The sequence below is a fragment of the Benincasa hispida genome, chromosome 5 (assembly GCF_027475165.1).
Source record: "Benincasa hispida cultivar pf3 chromosome 5, pf3_genome.v1.1, whole genome shotgun sequence".
NCBI lineage: Eukaryota > Viridiplantae > Streptophyta > Magnoliopsida > Cucurbitales > Cucurbitaceae > Benincasa > Benincasa hispida.
The window spans coordinates 20,992,283-21,011,940 of NC_143482.1; the positions used below are offsets into that span (position 1 = coordinate 20,992,283).

The following is a 19,658-nucleotide window of genomic DNA, read 5'->3' on the forward strand; positions in this document are numbered from 1 at the left end:
GCCTACTGTCCGTCCACGCGCCGGTCGTGTAGGCGCATGTGCCACCGTTTTTTCGTCCGTCTTCAGTGAAGTTTCCTCAGTGTTGTTGGCTCTTCTTAGTGGTGTGTTTGTTTGGGATATATAGATATACTCATTGCTTGTGTAGACATCTCTTCGGTAAATTAGGGTTTGATTCTTTGTTGTCCGGTGTCTACTTTTTGAGGTAATGGCTGATAAGAAACCAGTAATGTCTAAGATTGTTCCTATGGTGTCAAAAATAACTGAACACAAGTTGAATGGATCCAACTACTATTCACGGAGATCAAATCCAGGAGGTGTTGTTTGCTATTATTGTCATAAACCTGGCCATACGAAACGTGAATACAGAAGATTGTTGAATAAGGGTCAGAGGATGCCATCACCCTCTGCACATGTCACCTCTACTCCTGATAATCTTGACAAGTCAATTACGATTTCTGCAAGGGAGTTTGCTAAATTTCAGCAATATCAAGAGTCATTGAGGGCATCATCTTCTACTCCCATTACGACCATCGCAGAGACAGGTAACATTTCTAAATGCCTTCTTTTCTCCACGTCAAAATGGGTCATTGACTCTGGCGCTACAGACCATATGTCAGGTAACCCCAGTTTATTCTCTACCCTTTGTACATCTACCTCTTCACCTAATGTCACTATAGCTGATGGAACCTCCACTCCTGTTTTAGGATCAGGAACCGTCCATCTCACTGAATCAATTTCTTTGTCATCAGTTTTAAATTTACCAAATTTCTCGTTTAATTTGATTTCGGTCAGTAAACTCACTCGTGATCTTCATTGTTGTGTCTCCTTTTTTCCTGGTTATTGCTTATTTCAGGATCTTATGACGAAACAGACTATTGGTAAAGGGCAGGAAGTTGGAGGTCTTTACATCTTTGAACCACAAACACCTACAGCCATTACATGCTCTAGCGTGTCGTCTCCCTTTGAAAAGCATTGTCGTTTGGGTCATCCGTCTATCTCTGTGTTGAAAAGTCTTCGTCCATAACTTCAACATTTATCTTCTTTCGATTGTGAGTCATGTCAATTTGCTAAATTTCATCGTTTGAGTTCGTATCCTCGAGTCAATAAACAAGCTAGTGGTCCTTTTGAATTAGTCCATTCTGATGTTTGGGGTCCCTGTCCTGTTGAGTCCAAAGGAGGGTTTAGGTATTTTGTTACATTTGTCGATGACTATTCTCGTGTTATGTGGTTATATTTAATGAAAAGTCGTTCTGAGTTACTTTCTCATTTTCGTAACTTCCATGCCAAAATTCAAACTCAGTTTAGTGGTATTCTTAAAATGCTACGGAGTGATAATGCTAAGGAATATTTTTCTTATACACTCAAGTCTTATTTAGATGCCCATGGCATTCTTCATCAATCTTCTTGTGTTGATACTCCGTCTCAAAATGGGGTTGCAGAATGAAAGAATCGTCATCTCCTTGAGACAGCTAGAGCTTTAATGTTTCAGATACATGTTCCAAAATCTTTTTGGGCAGATGTTGTTTTCACAGCTTGTTTCTTAATAAATCGCATGCCCTCTTCCATTCTTAAGGGTGAGATACCTTTTTGTACTTATGCCCCAAGCAACATTTGTTTCCCATTCAACCCAGAATATTTGGTTGTACTTGCTTTGTTCGGGATGTTCGGCCTCAGTATACCAAGCTGGATCCAAAGTCCTTAAAATGTATTTTCCTTGGTTATTCTCGTGTCCAAAAGGGGTATCAGTGTTATTGTCCTAGTCTTAATAAATATTTAGTCTTTCTTGATATCACGTTTTTCTAACATACTCCATTTTTTTCATCACCGTCTTTCTCTTCGAATAAGAGTTAGGGGGACACAAGGAATTAGAGGATAATTTCCTTGTCTACACAGTTATTTCTCCTTCCGATCCTCTTCCTGTGACTACCTCTACTCTTCCTGATTCATCTCTTCCTCCCATCGTTAAGGTCTATACTCGACGACAACCCTCCTCCAGTTCCATGCCCTGTACCAGAGTCTTCTTCGTCATTAGATCCAGAAACTGGTGATGATCTTCCTATTGCTCTTCGTAAAGATAAACGTACTTGTGATCATCCTATTTCCTCTTTTGTTTCATATAACCATTTGTCACCTTCCACATGTTCATTCATTGCATCCTTAGAGTCTATATCCATCCCGAAAACTGTTCATGAGGCTTTGTCTCATCCTGATTGGTGTGCCGCAATGGTGGAGGAGATGACTGCCTTAGATGATAATTGTACTTGGGATTTAGTTTCTCTCCATGCAGGAAAGAAGGCTATCGGTTGCAAATGGGTGTTTGCAGTTAAAGTCAATCCTGATGGTTCTGTTGCTTAGTTAAAAGCGCGCCTCGTAGCAAAAGGCTACACACAAACTTATGGCGTTAACTATGTCGATACTTTTTCTCCTGTAGCAAAAATGGTATCTGTAAGGTTGTTTATTTCATTAGCTTCAATCAATCATGGGCCTTTACATCAACTTGATATTAAAAATGCATTTCTTCATGGTGATCTTCAAGAGGAGGTGTATATGGAGCAACCACCAGGGTTTGTTGCTCAGGAGGAGAATGGAACGGTGTGTCGCCTTCGTAAATCCTTGTATGGATTAAAGCAGAGCCCGCGAGCTTGGTTTGGTAAATTTAGTCAGGTGATTGAAAGCTTTGGAATGCGGAAGAGTAGGTTAGATCATTCAGTCTTTTTTAAGAGATCTAAAGGTGGTGTCATCTTGTTAGTTGGATATGTGGATGATATTGTGATTACTGGTGATGATGCTTCAGGTATCCAGTCTCTAAAGACCTTTCTTCATAGTCAATTCCATACAAAAGATTTGGGCATGTTGAAATACTTCTTAGGAATTGAGGTAATAAGAAGCAAGAAAGGAATTCTATTATCACAGAGAAAATATGTACTTGACTTGTTGACTGAAACAGGAAAGCTAGGGGCTAAGCCATGTAGTACCCCAATGATGCCCAACTTATAGCTCACAAAAGATGGAGAATTGCTAAAAGATCCTGAAAAATATAGGAGGTTAGTGGGAAAACTTAATTATCTTATAGTGACTCGACCCGACAGAGCCTATTCAGTAAGTATTGTGAGTCAGTACATGTCGTGCCCTACAGTTGATCATTGGGCTGCATTGGAACAGATTCTTTGTTATTTGAAGGTTGCTCCCGGGCATGGTTTACTATATAAGGATTATGGTCATACAAATATTGAATGTTTCTCAGACGCTGATTGGGCAGGATCTAAAGAAGACAGAAGATCAACCTCAGGGTATTGTGTTTTTGTTGGTGGTAATTTGATTTCTTAGAAGAGTAAGAAGCAAAATGTGGTGTGACGTTCAAGTGCAGGATCAGAATATAGAGCAATGGCACAATCTGTGTGTGAATTGATTTGGATATATGAACTTCTTGTTGAGTTGGGATTTGAAATCACCACACCAACAAAGTTGTGGTGTGATAATCAAGCAGCACTTCATATTGCGTCTAATCCAGTATTTCATGAAAGGACTAAACATATTGAAGTTGATTGCCTTTTTGTACGTGAGAAAATTCAACAAGGGTTGGTATCTACAAGATATGTGAAGACTGGAGAACAATTAGGAGATATCTTCACGAAAGCATTGGATGGAAGACGTATAGATTATCTATGTAACAAGCTGGGCATGATTAACATATATGCTCCAACTTGATGGGGAGTGTTATAATTCTATAATTAGGATTTTCCATTCTTGTAAATATTTTGTGATATTTTCCTTTTCTATGCTTTGTACACTTGTATATATTCATATCTTTGGTGAATGAATAAAGCATTCTGTTTCTTTCTCAAACCTAAGAGTTTTACACCAACTAATTATTAACATACACCTAATGTCCTAGTAACACCTTATTATCACTTTCACTCTTCCACCCAAATTAATTATTCATCACTCGAGAGATATTAAAATGTTGGAAGCCTGGAACAGAGACTGCACATTTTTTAGATCTTTGGTTTCTCTTCTTTTTTAACTGCACACTTCAGAGAATACGAACATGTAGGACTTACTAATGTTTTCTAGGTTTTCAATGTTCAGTTGCAATAGTTAATCTCTTTAATGTTTAATAGGATCACTTTTCCTGCATATCAATTTGTTTTGGTGGCCATTTTTGAGTGTTGAAACAGGTTTTCGATGTTCAGTTGCAATAGTTAATCTCTTTAATGTTTAATAGGATCACTTATCCTGCATATCAATTTTTATTTTTTTTTTTTGGTGGCCATTTTTTGAGTGTTGAAACAGTATTTTTGCTATTCTGCTATACATAGCTATATAACTTAATAACCCCGAAGGAATTTAGATAATGGAATTCATGTGAACTTTCTCTATTTGCCACTTCTGTATTTTAACAATTTTACTTGTTTTTGCAGTTAAATAGTTTCATATTGAATAGCATTCCTGTTTTGGTGACTGTGACTGCTTTTGGATTATTTACGGCTTGGGGGGGAGACTTGACTCCATCTAGGGCATTTACGTCACTTTCATTATTTGCAGTGCTACGGTTTCCTCTACTCATGCTTCCTAATATAATAACTCAGGTTCTCTACTTATATGTTTTTCAAAAATTTTTTCTTCAGAATTTCCGGCTTGGATATGTTATGAGCCTTACATTTACTTGTATATAACCTATACAATGATGGCTTTAGTTGTTGACACTTGCTTGTTTTCTTATTTATTTTTTATTTTTGAAGTATGGATTGTGTATATATTTACTGATTTGTGTACAAAATATAGGGAAAGATATACTTTTGGACTTTGAGATTTGACTTAGGTTGCATTTGGATTCCTGAGTTTTCAAGCTTAACACTTTTAAGCAAAAGGCATAATGATGTTATTGTTTTATTTTGATTGTGTTACTTAAGTTGCCATCGATTTTCAGGTGGTAAATGCAAAAGTATCCCTAAAGCGTCTAGAGGAGCTACTTCTTGCAGAAGAGAGAGTTTTGCTTCCAAGCCCACCATTAAATCCAAAACTTCCGGCCATCTCAATCAAGAATGGATACTTTTCCTGGGATCCAGAGGTGTACTCTCTCTTTACCAAGGATTTTTTTTAATTTTATTCTGATATTATTATTATTATTTTCTTTTTTCTTTTTGCTGTATATTGTGTGTGTATTTGGGTAGGCATACAAACATCTTTTTGATTAATTAAATCTAACTTCGCCAAATGTTCGGGATTTCCTCTATTCAATCCTTTTCCTTCTTCTTGTTTATATACCTGGTATTGACCATAATTTACAAGAACATTCTGTTGTCTTAAAGTAACGTAATAAACAAACTACTATTAATATCTTTAATCTTATTGCTGGACTTTATCATTATTAAAATTACTTAATGAACACACTACTACAAATGGTCTTAATTCTTATTCCGGCACTGCATCATTAGTTGAGGTAGCTGCGGGTATTCTCTTTAGGGGCCTTAGATGGTGATCGGGCTTTTCCCTCAAGTAGGGGAAAATAATTCTTAATTATTGGAACCAGAAATAAAGCAGCAGATCTAGAAGCGGGGCCGCAACAAGGGCTCAGTCTCATTAAATCTTATCTCAGTTGAGCTAAGCCTGGGCTTTGGTATCATTAAATCTTATCTCAATTAAGCTAATAACTTTGCACATTGATAGAAGCTTGCCTACAAAATGCCTTAGTACCAAAGAGAGTTATGATTGAATGAGATTCTTTTCTCGGATAAAATTCTAGAGATCGTTTTCATTTCAACATGTACTTTCTATATATTGCCTTCCTATGGTTCAATTTTTCATCTTTGTCATTGTATTACTTCTTAACTAGGCTGAGAAGCCCACATTATCAAACATCAATTTGGACATACCAGTCGGTATCTTAGTCGCAGTTGTTGGAAGTACAGGGGAGGGAAAGACATCACTAATATCAGCAATGCTCGGAGAACTTCCAGCAGCTGCAGATTCTAGTGTTATTATTTCAGGAAGTGTTGCATATGTTCCACAAGTTGCATGGATTTCTAATGCTACAGTAAGTTGACATAACTTGCCATAGGATATTTCATGCATGTACGTATGATTTAAGTTTTTAATGTGCTCGAAAATAATGACGCTTATAATTTTGTTTTTCTCAGTATGCCACACATTTTCTAAACATTTGTTTAATGTGGTCTAAGGTACCTTTCTAGCTTCTTTTATGGGATTGAATTTCTAGTTTTATTTAAAAGATTTTCTTTTTAATAAAAAAGAAAAAAACAAAATCTATTTGTCATTACTTCATACTGTACATCCTAATATCGTGTTGGTTGCAAATATATTGATTAGTTTTAAAATCATTCAGGATATTTTTTTTTTTTTTTTTTTTTTTTAAAGGAAACAAGTCTCTTTATTCATTAAGAAAATTAAGTGAGACTAATGCTCAATTTACAAAGAATTCATAAGGATCAGCAAGTGCACCCGGGCATCTCAACTAGGTTGACACCCCCTTAGCACCCCTCATCACATCCTAACTCTAGAAAAACCTTTAAATTAAGTGATACAATGGGAAACAATACTTCAAAAAGCTGGAGAAAGGAATGAATGCCAATTTAGACTGATTTCCTGGCTAGAGTATGCTGTAAAGGATTTTGAGAGGGAACACCAAAGAGAGGCTTTCAACTTGGCAGCTTCAAATCTTGAGAACCACGGGGTTTCCTTGTCTTGGAAGACTCTTTGGTTCCATTCAAAGCATAATTCAGTTAACACAGTCTTGACAGCATTGACCCACAAAATCTGGTGCGATTTCTTGACAGCCGGCCCTATCAACAGCTGCTGAACATTTAGGCTAAATTCTGCTCCAAAGGACCAGCTCAAATTGAAGATATTGAAGAGCGAAAACCAGCAACTTTGTGCAAAAAAGCAGTTAAAAAATAGGTGTTGTTGGTCTTCCCCATTCTTCTTACACAAAACACTCATATTGGGGGAGAGATAGTGAGAGGCAAGCTGCACACTTGAACAGTTTAGGGATCCAAAAACCATTATCCAAAGGACTATGTTTATTCTCCTTGGACTTTTTGATTTCTAAAGAGCTTCATAAAGTAGAGGATCAATTTGGGGGGCTTTGCGAAGGAAGTTGGTTAAGGATTTGACCGAGAAGGCTCCATTGGGTTCCAAAGACCAAACCTTTGAGTCCGGGCGATCTTGCACCTTTAGGTTAGAAATGAGACACAAAAAATCTTGAAATTCAGTAATCTCTTCATCTTTTAAGTACCTCCTAAAAGAGATGTTCCAAGAGTTGGTGGTGTGATCCCAATGCTCTCTTACAGAGCCGTTTGGATGAGTGGCCAATCTAAATAATCTGAAAAATCTGGATGAAATGGGAAGATTGCCCATCCGAGTATCTAACCAAAAGCCAATATTAAGCCTATTCCCCAAAACAAACACCGACAGATTTTCCACCTTCAACCAAGCTCTTGAAATGCTGATCCATGGGCTTCTAAGGCAGCCCACTGCCTTACCGGAGGTGTGACCTCTGAAAATGATACTGCCATGTATACTTTTGACCATTCTGCACCAAAGGGAAGAGCTTTCAAGCTGGAATCTCCAGCCCCATTTTGCTAAAAGAGCTAGATTTTTCTCTTTTTAAGCCACCTTCTTCATGAGATTTGGTCACAAGTTCCCATTTGGCTAAATGATTTACTTTACCCCCTTTGTGGCATTCCCAAAAGAAATTCCTCAATATTCTTTCTAAGATATGCAACACTTTATTAGGAATCAAGAAGGAAGACATGTAGTAAGTGGGGAGGTTTGAGAGTACCGACTTAGAAAGGGTTGCTCTTCCTCCTCTTGAAATGTTGTATCTTCTCCATTTATCAAGAGTGCCTTGAAGTTTATCAATAACAGGCTGCCAGAAATCAATCTTTTTCGGGTAACCTCCCAATGGAAGGCCTAAATAGAGAAGGGGAAGTTGCTCTGCTTTACAATTGAACTTTTCTGCCCACTTATTCAGCATGTCTTGGTCAATGTTTATATCACAAAGAGATGATTTCTCCCAATTAATTTTCTGTCCAGAACACTATTCCAAAAGGTCAAGAGTGGCCCGAAGAGACTCTAACATATCATTATCATATTTGCAAAAGATAAGGGTGTCATCAGCAAATTGCAAAATTAAAACGTGGACTTGATCCTTCCCAACCAAAAAGCCTTCAAAACGATCTTTCTCATGTAACCGGTTGATTAAGGCATTTAAGACTTCTCCCACAAGGATGAAGAGGAAAGGAGAAAGGGGATCTCCTTGCCTAATTCCTCTAGATGCAACTATCCTTCCAGGAGACCTTCCATTGATAAAGATGGAGAATTTTGGATTGGTGATGCACCCCAAAATCCAAGATATCCATTTTGAGCTGAAATTCTTCCCAATTAGGACTTTTTCAAGGAATGACCAGTCCACTCTATCAAATGCTTTCTCCAAATCAAGCTTTAGAAGCCATCCTTTCTTCCCTTTCGATCTATAGTCCTCGACTGCTTCATTTGCAATTAGGATGGGGTCTAGGATCTATCTTCCCTCAATAAACGCACTTTGAGTGGGGGTAATTATGCTTGGTATGATTCTTTTTAGCCTCTCAGCTAGGACTTTTGCTATTATCTTGTACAAGAGGGTAGTGAGACTAATTGGTCTGAAGTCTTTGACTTTCACTGCATCAGTCTTTTTTGGAATTAGGCAAATAAAGTTCTCTTTAATACATGAATTGTGCTTATTGTTGCTGTAGAAATCATCAAACATTTTCATAAGGTTGTCTTTCAGAAGATGCCAAAAATGGATGAAGAATTCTGGTGTGAAGCCATCCGGCTCTGGTGCCTTATTCCTTCCTAACCTTTCACTGGTAGCTTGATTTCTAGAGCAGAAAAACTTACTACCAGCTGCTCATTTTGACTTCTTGAGACTCTTGACCAGTCAAGGTTGATAGGAATGACTCGAGGATCGTTACTTTTTTAGTATAAAGATGAGTAGAAGGCCAAAATAATATCTTCAACATCCCGGGTGGATTTGGTTGGAATATCTTGATCATTAAGCAATTCTGCAATCAAATTCTTTCTTTTTCTGGCAGATAGGAATCTTTGGGAAAAAGAAGTGTTCTCATCCCCTTCTTTTAACCATTTTAGCTTGCATTTTTTAATGAGGCTTCTTTCTTCTAATTGGTAAAAGGCTAGGAGATCTGCCTTCAAGGAAAAGGCTGCATCTTCATCACTGACTTGAGGGAATACTCCCACTGTTAGAGAGTAAGTTGTCCTCTTTCATTTTCTTCTCTTTTTCATAGTCATGAAACCATTTCTTTAGGACTGATTTTGTTTCTCTTAAGTTGGTGGAGAGAGTAAAACCTGCCCATTTATGTTTTTTCTTCATTTTCAGAGATTTTTCAATCAATTTACAACAATCCTTGTTGCTCAGCCAGTTGTTACAAAATCAAAATGGTGAGGGTCCCCATTCAAAAGCTCCTGCTTCTAAGGTAAGAGGAAAGTGATCCGACATGGTTCTAGCTTGTCTTGCAACCCTTGAATTATCAAAAACTTCTTCCCATGTGTTTGATACAAGAAAACGGTCTAGGAGAGATCTTGAAGCACCATTACCTTCCCTAGACCAAGTGAATTGTCCATTTGAGAGTGGAAGTTCCAGCAGGTTGTTTAATCTGATGAACTTATTGAAGTTATTCGTGTCCTTCGTTGCTCTACCAACTGGATATCTCTCATGCCTTCTTCGAATGCTGTTGAAATCTCCACCAATACACCACGAATCATCAAATTTCTCTGCCAGAAAGGATAATTCTGCCCACAAGCTTCTCCTTTCTCGGTAATCACAAGGGCCATATACGTTTGTTATCCAGCAAATCTTTTTGTTTAACGTTTGACATTTGATTGAAAGGGAGAATTTATCTTTTGAGCTAGAATTTTGCTCTCATCCCACATTGTGAGTATGCCTCCCGATCTTCCTTTAGCTTCCACCAAGCCCCAACCTACCTCTTTTGAGCTCCAAAGGCTTTTGATAAATGAGCCCTCAATTCTGTCTTTTCTTGTTTCTTGGATAAGGACAATATCCGGATCGACTTTTTTCAGAAATCGCAGTCTTTTTGAGGAATCCCCTAAACCTCTTGTGTTGCAAGTAACTATCTTCATTAAGACCCACCGAGGATTCTTCAACACTTTTCCCTTTGATCAAGCTAAGATTAAATCACACTCTTTTATGATGGAGTGTAGGGTCTGTGGTACAACTGACAAATTTAGAGGGGGGTCGGGAAAATGCTTTCACTAACCTGTGAATGTTCATCCGGGAGGAGGAAGAGCTGACTTAGGGAGAAGTCCATGCCTTCTTGATTGTCATCAAGTTCTTTTTTATCTTCAACATCATTAATATCCGGCTCCTCACTGCTCACACTAGCCAACAAGTCATCATCTGAGTCTTGGGAGAATGGAGAGGGGAAAATAAACTTGTTACGGCTGGGAAATTGGCAATCTCTAGAGGTGTTATTATTTCGGGTGCAGTATAGAGAAGGTTGGATAGGACTCTCCCTATCAGGCCTCAAAGTTTGAGGATTGGCTTGTAGGTTAGCACAACTTACTTCAAGAATATCCAGGTTGGAGATGGCTGACCAGGGGTTTTGAAAGGATGTGTGCTTTCTGATGAAGTGTCTGGGAAAAGGTCGCAGCCCAAATGAATTCGATTTTGCAGAATTGTGATGCTTGAATTGTTTAATCCTTTTCACCTTTTGGATCCGTCTATGGGAGGAAGGAATAGAGACTAAGGCCTTCGGCTTCTTTGTGATAAAATCTTGAGTAACAGACTTCTCAAACTTGGTTGGAGACGAACCGGCTTTCTGAGTAGGAAGGATCAGACTGGATTTTCCCGAGTCAATTTTGGCGCCTTTGTGAGAAGAATTTGAAGGGTCACGGCCCTCTGTCTTATTTCCAATCAATAGATCATTCTTGGTGCCTTTTTGAGGGGAAGTTGAAGGGTCACGACCCTTTGTAATTTTTCCTTTAATTAATTCTTTGTCCTCTGCAGACGGCGCTGAAGATGGCTGCTCGGGAAGATCAAAAGGCTGAGGTGTGAGGCATGAATGGGGGGCGGCTCAGATTTCGAATGGCCTCTTAACTTCTTGGCCTTGGATTCAATCTCTCTCATCTTGCTTTCTTTATTATCCACAAAGACTCCTGGACTTCTAGAGAACTTAATGTTGCAGTTGGAGGGAAGTAGGAAGTTGAATTTTGAATTTAATGGATCACAATAAATGCCTTCATCACATTTAACTTCATTTATCCGAATTAAATCAATGGGATTTGTAAAGTCAGATTCAAATAAATCACCCCTGGCCTTACTAGGAGGGCTAGATGATGAGATATCTCCAAAATTCAAGTAGATTGATCCTCTTTTTTCATTTGATATTTCAATTGTTGCTGGGATAAAACCACAAACATTCTCCTTCACTTTAATTTTGGCCTATGAAACATTGATCAAATTAAGTCTTTCCATAGCTATGCTTTCTAATCCCCCAAAGTATTTCCCAATGGCCTCGAAGGATGGGAGGAGTTGTTCCATCTTTCGAATTTCAGATGGAAGGAGCCAAATTTCTGCCACTTGCCTGAGAAGTTATCTAGTTCATCCAATGATTCTCGATCCATTGTTACCAGGGCTTTTTCTACAAATAGAGGATTGATAATAACATTAGATTGAAAGTTGTCTTTGAGTGCCTTACAAATATCAAGCCAATTATCGAATTCAAAAAGACGTGAGACAATCCAAAGGTTAGAGAAATCAGGTTGGAGCACATTAGCTTGCTTGTCACCCATTGATGCTGCCTATTCTGTTTTTTGACCACCGAAACAGGGGAGACAGGGGAACTCTGGTTCCTTGGGGAAGTCTGTGGCTGAAGAGGGGAGCTCAGTGATGGCTTGTCTACAGCTAAAGGGGGGGATTTGTTCTCAAAAGAACACAAGTTTGATGAGAAATTTTTGAGGCAGCCACTGACCATATCATTGAATTCTTGCCAGCCTGAGGTGCCATCCCCAAAAGGGATGTGAATGTTGTTCCTTCCACCCGTTGAGGGCCAGACTGCACATTCTATGAACCAGCCCCTACTTTCTCGGAATTTGGAGAGGCAAATGACACACTAATCAACTCTTTCTTTAAGGAGGAAAAATTCGAAAGATGAGCCATACAGTAATCTCTTCAAGTTACCCTCTAGCCATTGCGCCATTAGTGGAGAAAAAAGAACATTTTGTCCTTTTTTCAAGTCTTCTATGAAAAATCCGTTTCTCACTTTCCACATATAGAAGAAATGAACACCTATTTTGCAACTCTTCACCTCCATGGAGTTTGGGGCTGACTGAAGAACTAAAATACCAGCGTGGTTTGGTATGGCAAGAGTTAAAAGCCAAGGCTGGAGAGCACGGCTGAAATAGGGGAGGAAAGGAGGTCAGGGGAAGGGAGGGGGTCGGAGGGAGAACAGGAGGGGAGGGGAGGGAGAGGCGATCAGAGGGAGCGAAGGCTAAGGAAGGCATGGTGGGCTCCGGTGGGGTGGTCGGAAGGGGGGATGCGGGGAAAGGAGAAAAGGAGGAGAGAGGAGAGAGCATTTTGGAGACCATTATTTAGCTTTCGCATGCTCACTAATTTCAGGATATTATTTTATTCTTGTTAGGATACTTTCCTTTTATATATTTAGCCTTTCTCCTATGTAAGAAGGCTTTATATCTTATGGTTAATTCATTGGAATACAAAAATATTTGACTCCATTCAAACTTAGATGATATCAGATCTAGGAAATAAAAAAACCATAGCTTTTTCAACATCAAACTAGGGGTGGAAACGATTCGGTTTGGTTTGGTGGTCAATTTTCTAATATGTGAAACCGAACCGAACCGCATATTTCAAATTCGGTTTTGGTATTTTTCAAAAATCTATGTTATATTCTTTTAATTAAAAAATGGGTTTGGTTCAGTTTGGTTTTCAATTCGGTTTTGTTCTTTAAATTAGAAACGGTTTGGTTTTAAACTCGGTTTTACTCCTTTTTTTTATATATAAATATATAGATAAATAAATATATATTATATATATATTAGTTAAAAACGGTTCGGTTCGATTTCAAGTTCGATTTTCAATAGAAACTGAACTGAACTGAATTAATTTAGTTTCAAAATTTCTTTAAACCGGTCCAAACCGCATTTTTCGGTTTCACTGAGTTTTTGATTCAGTTTGGTTCGGTTTTTAGAACTGGTTTGGTTTTCGCGGTTGAATGGCCACCTATAAAGCACAGATACTTCATGTGAGGCAAAGAATCAGTATCAGACACGTATCGGATACCAATACTTCCAGATACTTCTCAAATTCGTATCTGACATGCGATTTGACGTATCTATTTCTACGCGTACTTTTTTTTTAAAGAAAAAAGACAAACAAGTCATCTAATATTTCCCAATCTAAAATTAGGCAACCAATTTAAAAAGCTCACTACTCTAGTCCAAAACCGAATACATCCAACATGTTCGTTGTTGGAACATTGACTGGAACCCTAGCCGTTGGCTAGTGGTGAGCAGCACACAATACATCCAACATGTTCATTGTTGAAGTCTCTATTCCCATTTGTCAGTCGACATAATCCATAATCATCCCTATAACAATCAAATTTGGGTCGAAATAGATCACCCCATAGTCGTTTATCGCGAAGTTTATTGTTCGGAACAAAGCATCTATCTTTGATCTACGTGCATTCATCAACATCACGTCAATTTGCGGTGCTTGTTTGCCGAAAAAGCTACTGGGACTCATCGGAAAAAACTGTGACAGCTGTTCTTATGAGTCTCTATCGGCTAGAAGGTAGTTGTCACAAAGGGTGTAAAAAACCAAAACCGAACCGGTGCCCCGAATCGGATCGAACTGGTTTGGAACGATTGTGTTTATAATAGAACCAAACCAAACCGATCCAATAAAATCGGTTCGGTTCTCGGTTCACCCAGACCCCACTTATTTTTAGGGTTTGCAGCTACCGCTTCCCTTTTTCTTTTCTTCATCTGCATTCCTATCAGACTTTCTCTCTCTCTCAGTCACTGCTTCCCCTTTTCTTCCAATACAAAATTTTGATTCTCATCACCTTCTTTTTCTCCATTAGAATCAAAACTCATTCATTTGTAACTTAATGAAAGAGAAAGAAAAAGAATAAGAAAATCCTCAAAATTGGATCTCCATCTCTCATCTCTCTCCCAGAAGCATTTCTTTCTCCCTTCTTTCAAAACCCACATCACCATTTCTTCTAAATCCTCCATTAAAGTGATAGTTTGGAGATGGATTTGAATTTTAAATGAAGAAGGATCTCAATGAAGGCTTTGTCATTGTTGAGAACTTGTTCAACAATGATCGTTAGCTGTGGGAGAGAAGCAGCGACTGTGCGATGGATTTTGGGGGATTTGGAGATTCAAAAGGATTGTGGTGGTGTAGAAGATGTAAAGGTTTTTCTAGAATTTGGGGAACGAAAATTTCCAAAGGAAGGGTACAATGAGACCAACCCGACCCGACACAAGTAGTGTCTGGGATGGGTCGGGTTTTCGCAAAACCCGACCCGACCCGGCCGTTTACACCCCTAGTTGTCACCCGGCCATTTAATAGAAAGAGAAATGACACTACTCAAGTCCTGAACCTTCTTTATGACTAGTTGAAACTTCAACAAAGTAGTAGAGACCATCAAGCATTCTAGGTCGGTGTGGTTTAAGTTGGTCCAATTTGGTTTGTACGATTATGGCAAATCTCCTTTTGCACAAAGGTCTTTGTTCCGTTTTCAAATCAGTAGTTCATGGGTTTTGTTGTAGATCTATTTGAGGATCTTTGTTTTAGCCCAGAAGTTCTTGTTCGTTCTTTATAGGTTTTCTTGTAGATCTCTGTATGAGGATCTATGTTTCTAGCTCAGAAGATTCTTGGTTTCGCTCTTCGTGAGTTTCTGTTTCAGCCTAGAAGTTTTTTGTGCTTTAGTTCTTCGTGGATCTTTGTTTCCATCCTGGATTTGCTGATTTGTTTCGGATGTTATCTTTGCAAACTCAAATTGTTCACCAATTTACCACCTTGAGTTTGACAGAGGGTATTAAAAGGAAATTAGAGTTTATTCCTAATTATTATTTTCCATTAATATTTTCCTTTTTGGTATTTTTCATTTATGTATTTTCTTTTATTGGTTTATTGATGTCTATTTATTCACTTTATAGAAGGTTGATTATGTACTCTTTAAATTACTCGGTTATTCAATAATATACAAATTTAACAAGTAGTACTTCTCGCCCAATCTGCATCATTATACACTTTAACTTGAAGATTGCCATGTTTCTGAAATAATATGCCTTTACTTGGTCATCCTTTCTGTTGAATATTTGAATACTCCGACTTTTTTCTTATATCTTTACAAATGAGTATTATCCTAATATATACAATGATGAGAGCCAAATATGGCAAAGATAATCAACGGTAACATGAATGGAAATAAGGAAAAAATATACAGGAAAGGAATGAATACTAATTACAAAATAATATTCCTGTTAAACTCTAAGGTTTGAGAGAGAATCAGAATACTCTATTCATTCACCAAAGATATGAATATATACAAGTGTACAAAGCATAGAAAAGGAAAATATAACAAAAGAAAAATATCACAAAATATTTACAAGAATGGAAAATCCTAATTATAGAATTATAACACTCCCCCTCAAGTTGGAGCATATATGTTAATCATGCTCAACTTGTTACATAGATAATCTATACGTGTTCCATCCAATACTTTCGTGAAGATATCTCCTAATTGTTCTCCAGTCTTCACATATCCTGTAGATACCAACCTTTGTTGAATTTTCTCATGTACAAAATGCCAATTAACTTCAATATGTTTAGTCCTTTTATGAAATACTATATTAGACGCAATATGAAGTGTTGCTTGATTATCACACCACAACTTTGTCAGTGTGGTGATTTCAAATCCCAACTCAATAAGAAGTTGATATATCCAAATCAATTCACGCACAGACTGTGCCATTGCTCTATATTCTGATTCCGCACTTGAATGTGACACCACATTTTGCTTCTTACTCTTCCAAGAAATCAAATTACCACCAACAAGAACACAATACCCTGAGGTTGATCTTCTGTCTTCTTTAGATCTTGCCAAATCGACGTCTGAGAAACATTCAATATTAGTATGACCATAATCCTTATATAATAAACTACGCTCGGGAGCAGTGTTCAGACAACACATAATCTGTTCCAATGCAACCCAATGGTCAACTGTAGGGCATGACATGTACTAACTCACAATACTTACTGAGTAGGAGGATTGATTTCTTCTTGAGATTGCATAGAGCACCTTCAATAGATTCATCATATCAGATCTTCACTTGCCATTATCAATTGGAAAATTGAAATCCAAACACAAATGAGATTTGAAAGCATTGTTATATTTATGGACGTCAAATTTGCTTTGCAGGTACGTGATAATATTGTATTTGGTTCTGCCTTTGAATCTGCGAGATACGCGAAGACAATAGATGTAACTGCATTGCAGCATGACCTTGACTTACTGCCCGTAAGTATTTTTGTATAGTGCAAGTCCTTGATGATAGTTATTCTAAAATCCTCCCTTTTTTTCTTTCTGTTCGCTGCTAGGGTGGTGATTTGACTGAAATTGGGGAACGAGGAGTGAATATTAGTGGTGGTCAGAAGCAAAGAGTTTCCTTGGCTAGGGCCGTGTACTCAAATTCTGATGTGTACATTTTTGATGATCCCTTAAGTGCTCTTGATGCTCATGTGGCTAGAGAGGTAGATATACCACCATGATATTATTTTCCTTCATTTTATTTAATAAGTGTTTGCTTGCTTGAAATTGGATTATTTTGATTTTCTTATTTTTTTTCCCTATTCATGTTATTTTTCCTTTGACTCTAAGTATGTTTATCCCATTTTATTGATGTTAATATTACACTATTACTGGATGCAATAATCTTACTAAGAGAGTTATGTTTGACAATTAAGTTCACTCAGATTTTGTTGAAGTTTCAACCTCAAGTTACACTTGCAATTTGATTATTTGATAGTACTGGTTATTAGATAATATAATATTAAATTTACCTTCACCTATCAGCTTAAGCTTTTGGGTCAATCGGTGATTTAAGATGGTATCAAAATAGGTAGTCCAGAGATCTTTTGTTCAAACCCCAACAATGTTATTTTCTCTCCAATTAATATTGATTTCTGCTTGTTGGGTCTTCTACATATTTGAAGCCCACAAGTAAGGTCTGTTAGATTATATAATATTAAATTTACTTTCACGTATCATCTTAAGCTTTTGGGTCAATGAGGATTTAAGATTGGTAAATTTATCCCTACCTTCGAGTGTAATGTTTTTGTTTTATTTGAATAAGACACATGTTTTTCATCAATAAAATGAAAAGAAACTAAGGGGGGTTTTTGGTTCACCAACTTGAGTTGGGTTGAGTTGGTAAAAATTTTCAACTTAATGTTTGGGCACCAACTTAATTGTTTAGTTGGCTATTACCAACCCACCCCAACTCACTCTAATTCGACCCATTTCATCCTTTCGCCAATGTTTCCAATGATTTTACTCGTCAGTTGTTTCTAGCAAATTGACTTCGGCGACAACCACTGGTCACTCCGATGACATGCTTTGGTGACTAACTTTGACGACCACCTCTAGTGGCCAATTCTAACAAATACCACCAACAGTGATCAACTTGGTTAACCATCTCGATTGACAACTCTATCGATGACTACCTCTAGTTACTACCTCCTGCGACAACCACCTTGGCACAACTACCTGTAGTGGCTAACGCCAACTTCATAGACCAACTTCGTCGATCGTCTCCAACGACTAACTCTAAGGTAAAGCCCATTAAAAGCTAATTCTCAAGAGAGGGTAAACAAGAAAAAAGAAGATCTAACCGGCCATTGCAATTCCATCTCTGTATAGGATGCGCTTGCATCTGTTTAAGCCTTCTCTAAACATTACATCAAGAAAGGATCCTCCATCATCAATGCATGGTCTGCCCTAGTGAACTCTAATTTGCTTGAAGAGTATTGTGTCAAAATACAAGCTCATGGTCTTTCATCCATAACGAAATCTTCCATAACTCCGGCGACATTTTCGACCACCCCCCGACTCTGCACTCATGGAGGTGAAAAGCTGCAACATCAGAGAACACTTCTTCTGTATATAGAGAGTGAGCAAAGGATTCTACATAGAAGATATGGAAAAAGGGCAAAAGATTCTATTCTCAGTGTCAATGGCACAATGGTTAGATGAAAGCTTGAAAAAGCTATTGAATGGTCCAACGTTTGAATTCTTCCTACTAAAGGAAAGAGTCGATCAAAGTGTTATCCACCTTTCAAAATTTCGTGCTAACAAAGGATGGTTCATGGAGTGCGCGGTCTGGCCCTCAACGGGATGAAGAAAGAACATTCACATTCCTTACAGGGATGGAAAGTCCAATTGGCAAGACTTCAATGATATGGTTAGCTTTTGCATCAATGAATCCTCGACTCCCCTGGTTTATTTAGAGACCATCCAACCTTCAACAAAGAATGAAAAATATATCTTTGCGAACAAGTTTGGCAAACAATCATCAGATAGACCACCTCTAAGTCAGAAAATGAGAAACTCAAAGGACTCCAGAACCTCTGTTTCAGCATTCGAAAAACAGAGTATGCAACATCATTGGGTTATCAAGAATTCTGAAGTGTTCCAAGCAGATTTTAATAACTTATGAGTTGTCTCACGCCTCTTTGAATTCGAAAACTGGTTAGATATCAGTAATATGCTCAAAGTATACTTTCAATCTAATGTCATTATCAACCCATTATTTGCAGAAAATGCACGGGTGGCATTGGATCGAGGTGCAATGGATGAATCAATTTTCATTAAATCTGCTTAATGTCTTAGAGGCCAAAATCCAAAGTTAAGGAAAATTTATGTGGATCCATTCCTGCAACGATAGAAATCACAGATGAAAGGAGGGGCAACATATTCTTGAATTTTCGTGATATCTCATCGATCAGCCCACCAAACAAGGTTAGAGGAAATCTATTTACGTTTGACTTTACAAATCCAATTGACATTGTTCGTTTAAGCCAAGTTATGAAAGATGAAGAAATATTAAGTGATCCATTAAATCCCAAGTTCGAATTTCTCCTTCCTTCAAGATGCAAAACAAAATACTCCAGAAGTCTAGGCATTAATATGGGGGAAAAGTGTAAGCACAACTCTCAGTTCAATCCGAAGCCTACTAGGAAAGTTGCTGTTGGTCCAAGATTCAAAGTTCAGGCACAAAGTTTGTTTACTCAAGAAATTGTCAATGTGAATACTAAAGAGGCTAAGAAGAAAGAGGAACAAAAAAGGACAAAAAGAACAGGGGTCCGTTTCAAATCCGAACCATCTCCTAGAAAACTTCTCGAGCTCCTGCCGGTTGAGTTTCCTTTTGAAACTTTATCTGAAGTGCTTTTAAGGAAGAGAGAGAATGCTACTAAAAGGAGGTTCAAAAGTTGCAGCCGTTCAGCATCCCCTCTGAAAGGTGCCAAAGATTTATTTCAAAAGAATTTGTCAATTGACTCTTCATATTCTCACCAGGAAGACAAAACGGCA

General features: G+C 37.9%; 1 protein-coding gene across 3 annotated transcripts in view; it reads left to right on the forward strand.

Annotated features, from left to right (window-relative positions):
- Nucleotides 1-19,658, forward strand: part of LOC120069911 (ABC transporter C family member 2-like) — a 121,072-nt gene that overhangs the window by 92,022 nt on the left and 9,392 nt on the right. For 2 of the 3 annotated variants that reach the window (XR_016529687.1, XM_090313816.1), the window contains exons 16-21: nt 4,422-4,589; nt 4,931-5,071; nt 5,837-6,037; nt 6,141-6,182; nt 16,491-16,589; nt 16,670-16,822. Coding sequence is in view for 2 of the 3 variants with exons in the window: in XM_090313816.1 (XP_090169942.1) it covers nt 4,422-4,589; nt 4,931-5,071; nt 5,837-6,037; nt 6,141-6,182; nt 16,491-16,589; nt 16,670-16,822 (804 nt within the window). In the remaining variant the exon portion in view is untranslated. The remainder of the gene's footprint in view (nt 1-4,421; nt 4,590-4,930; nt 5,072-5,836; nt 6,038-6,140; nt 6,183-16,490; nt 16,590-16,669; nt 16,823-19,658) is intronic. The other variant, XM_090313817.1, reaches the window with a different exon arrangement.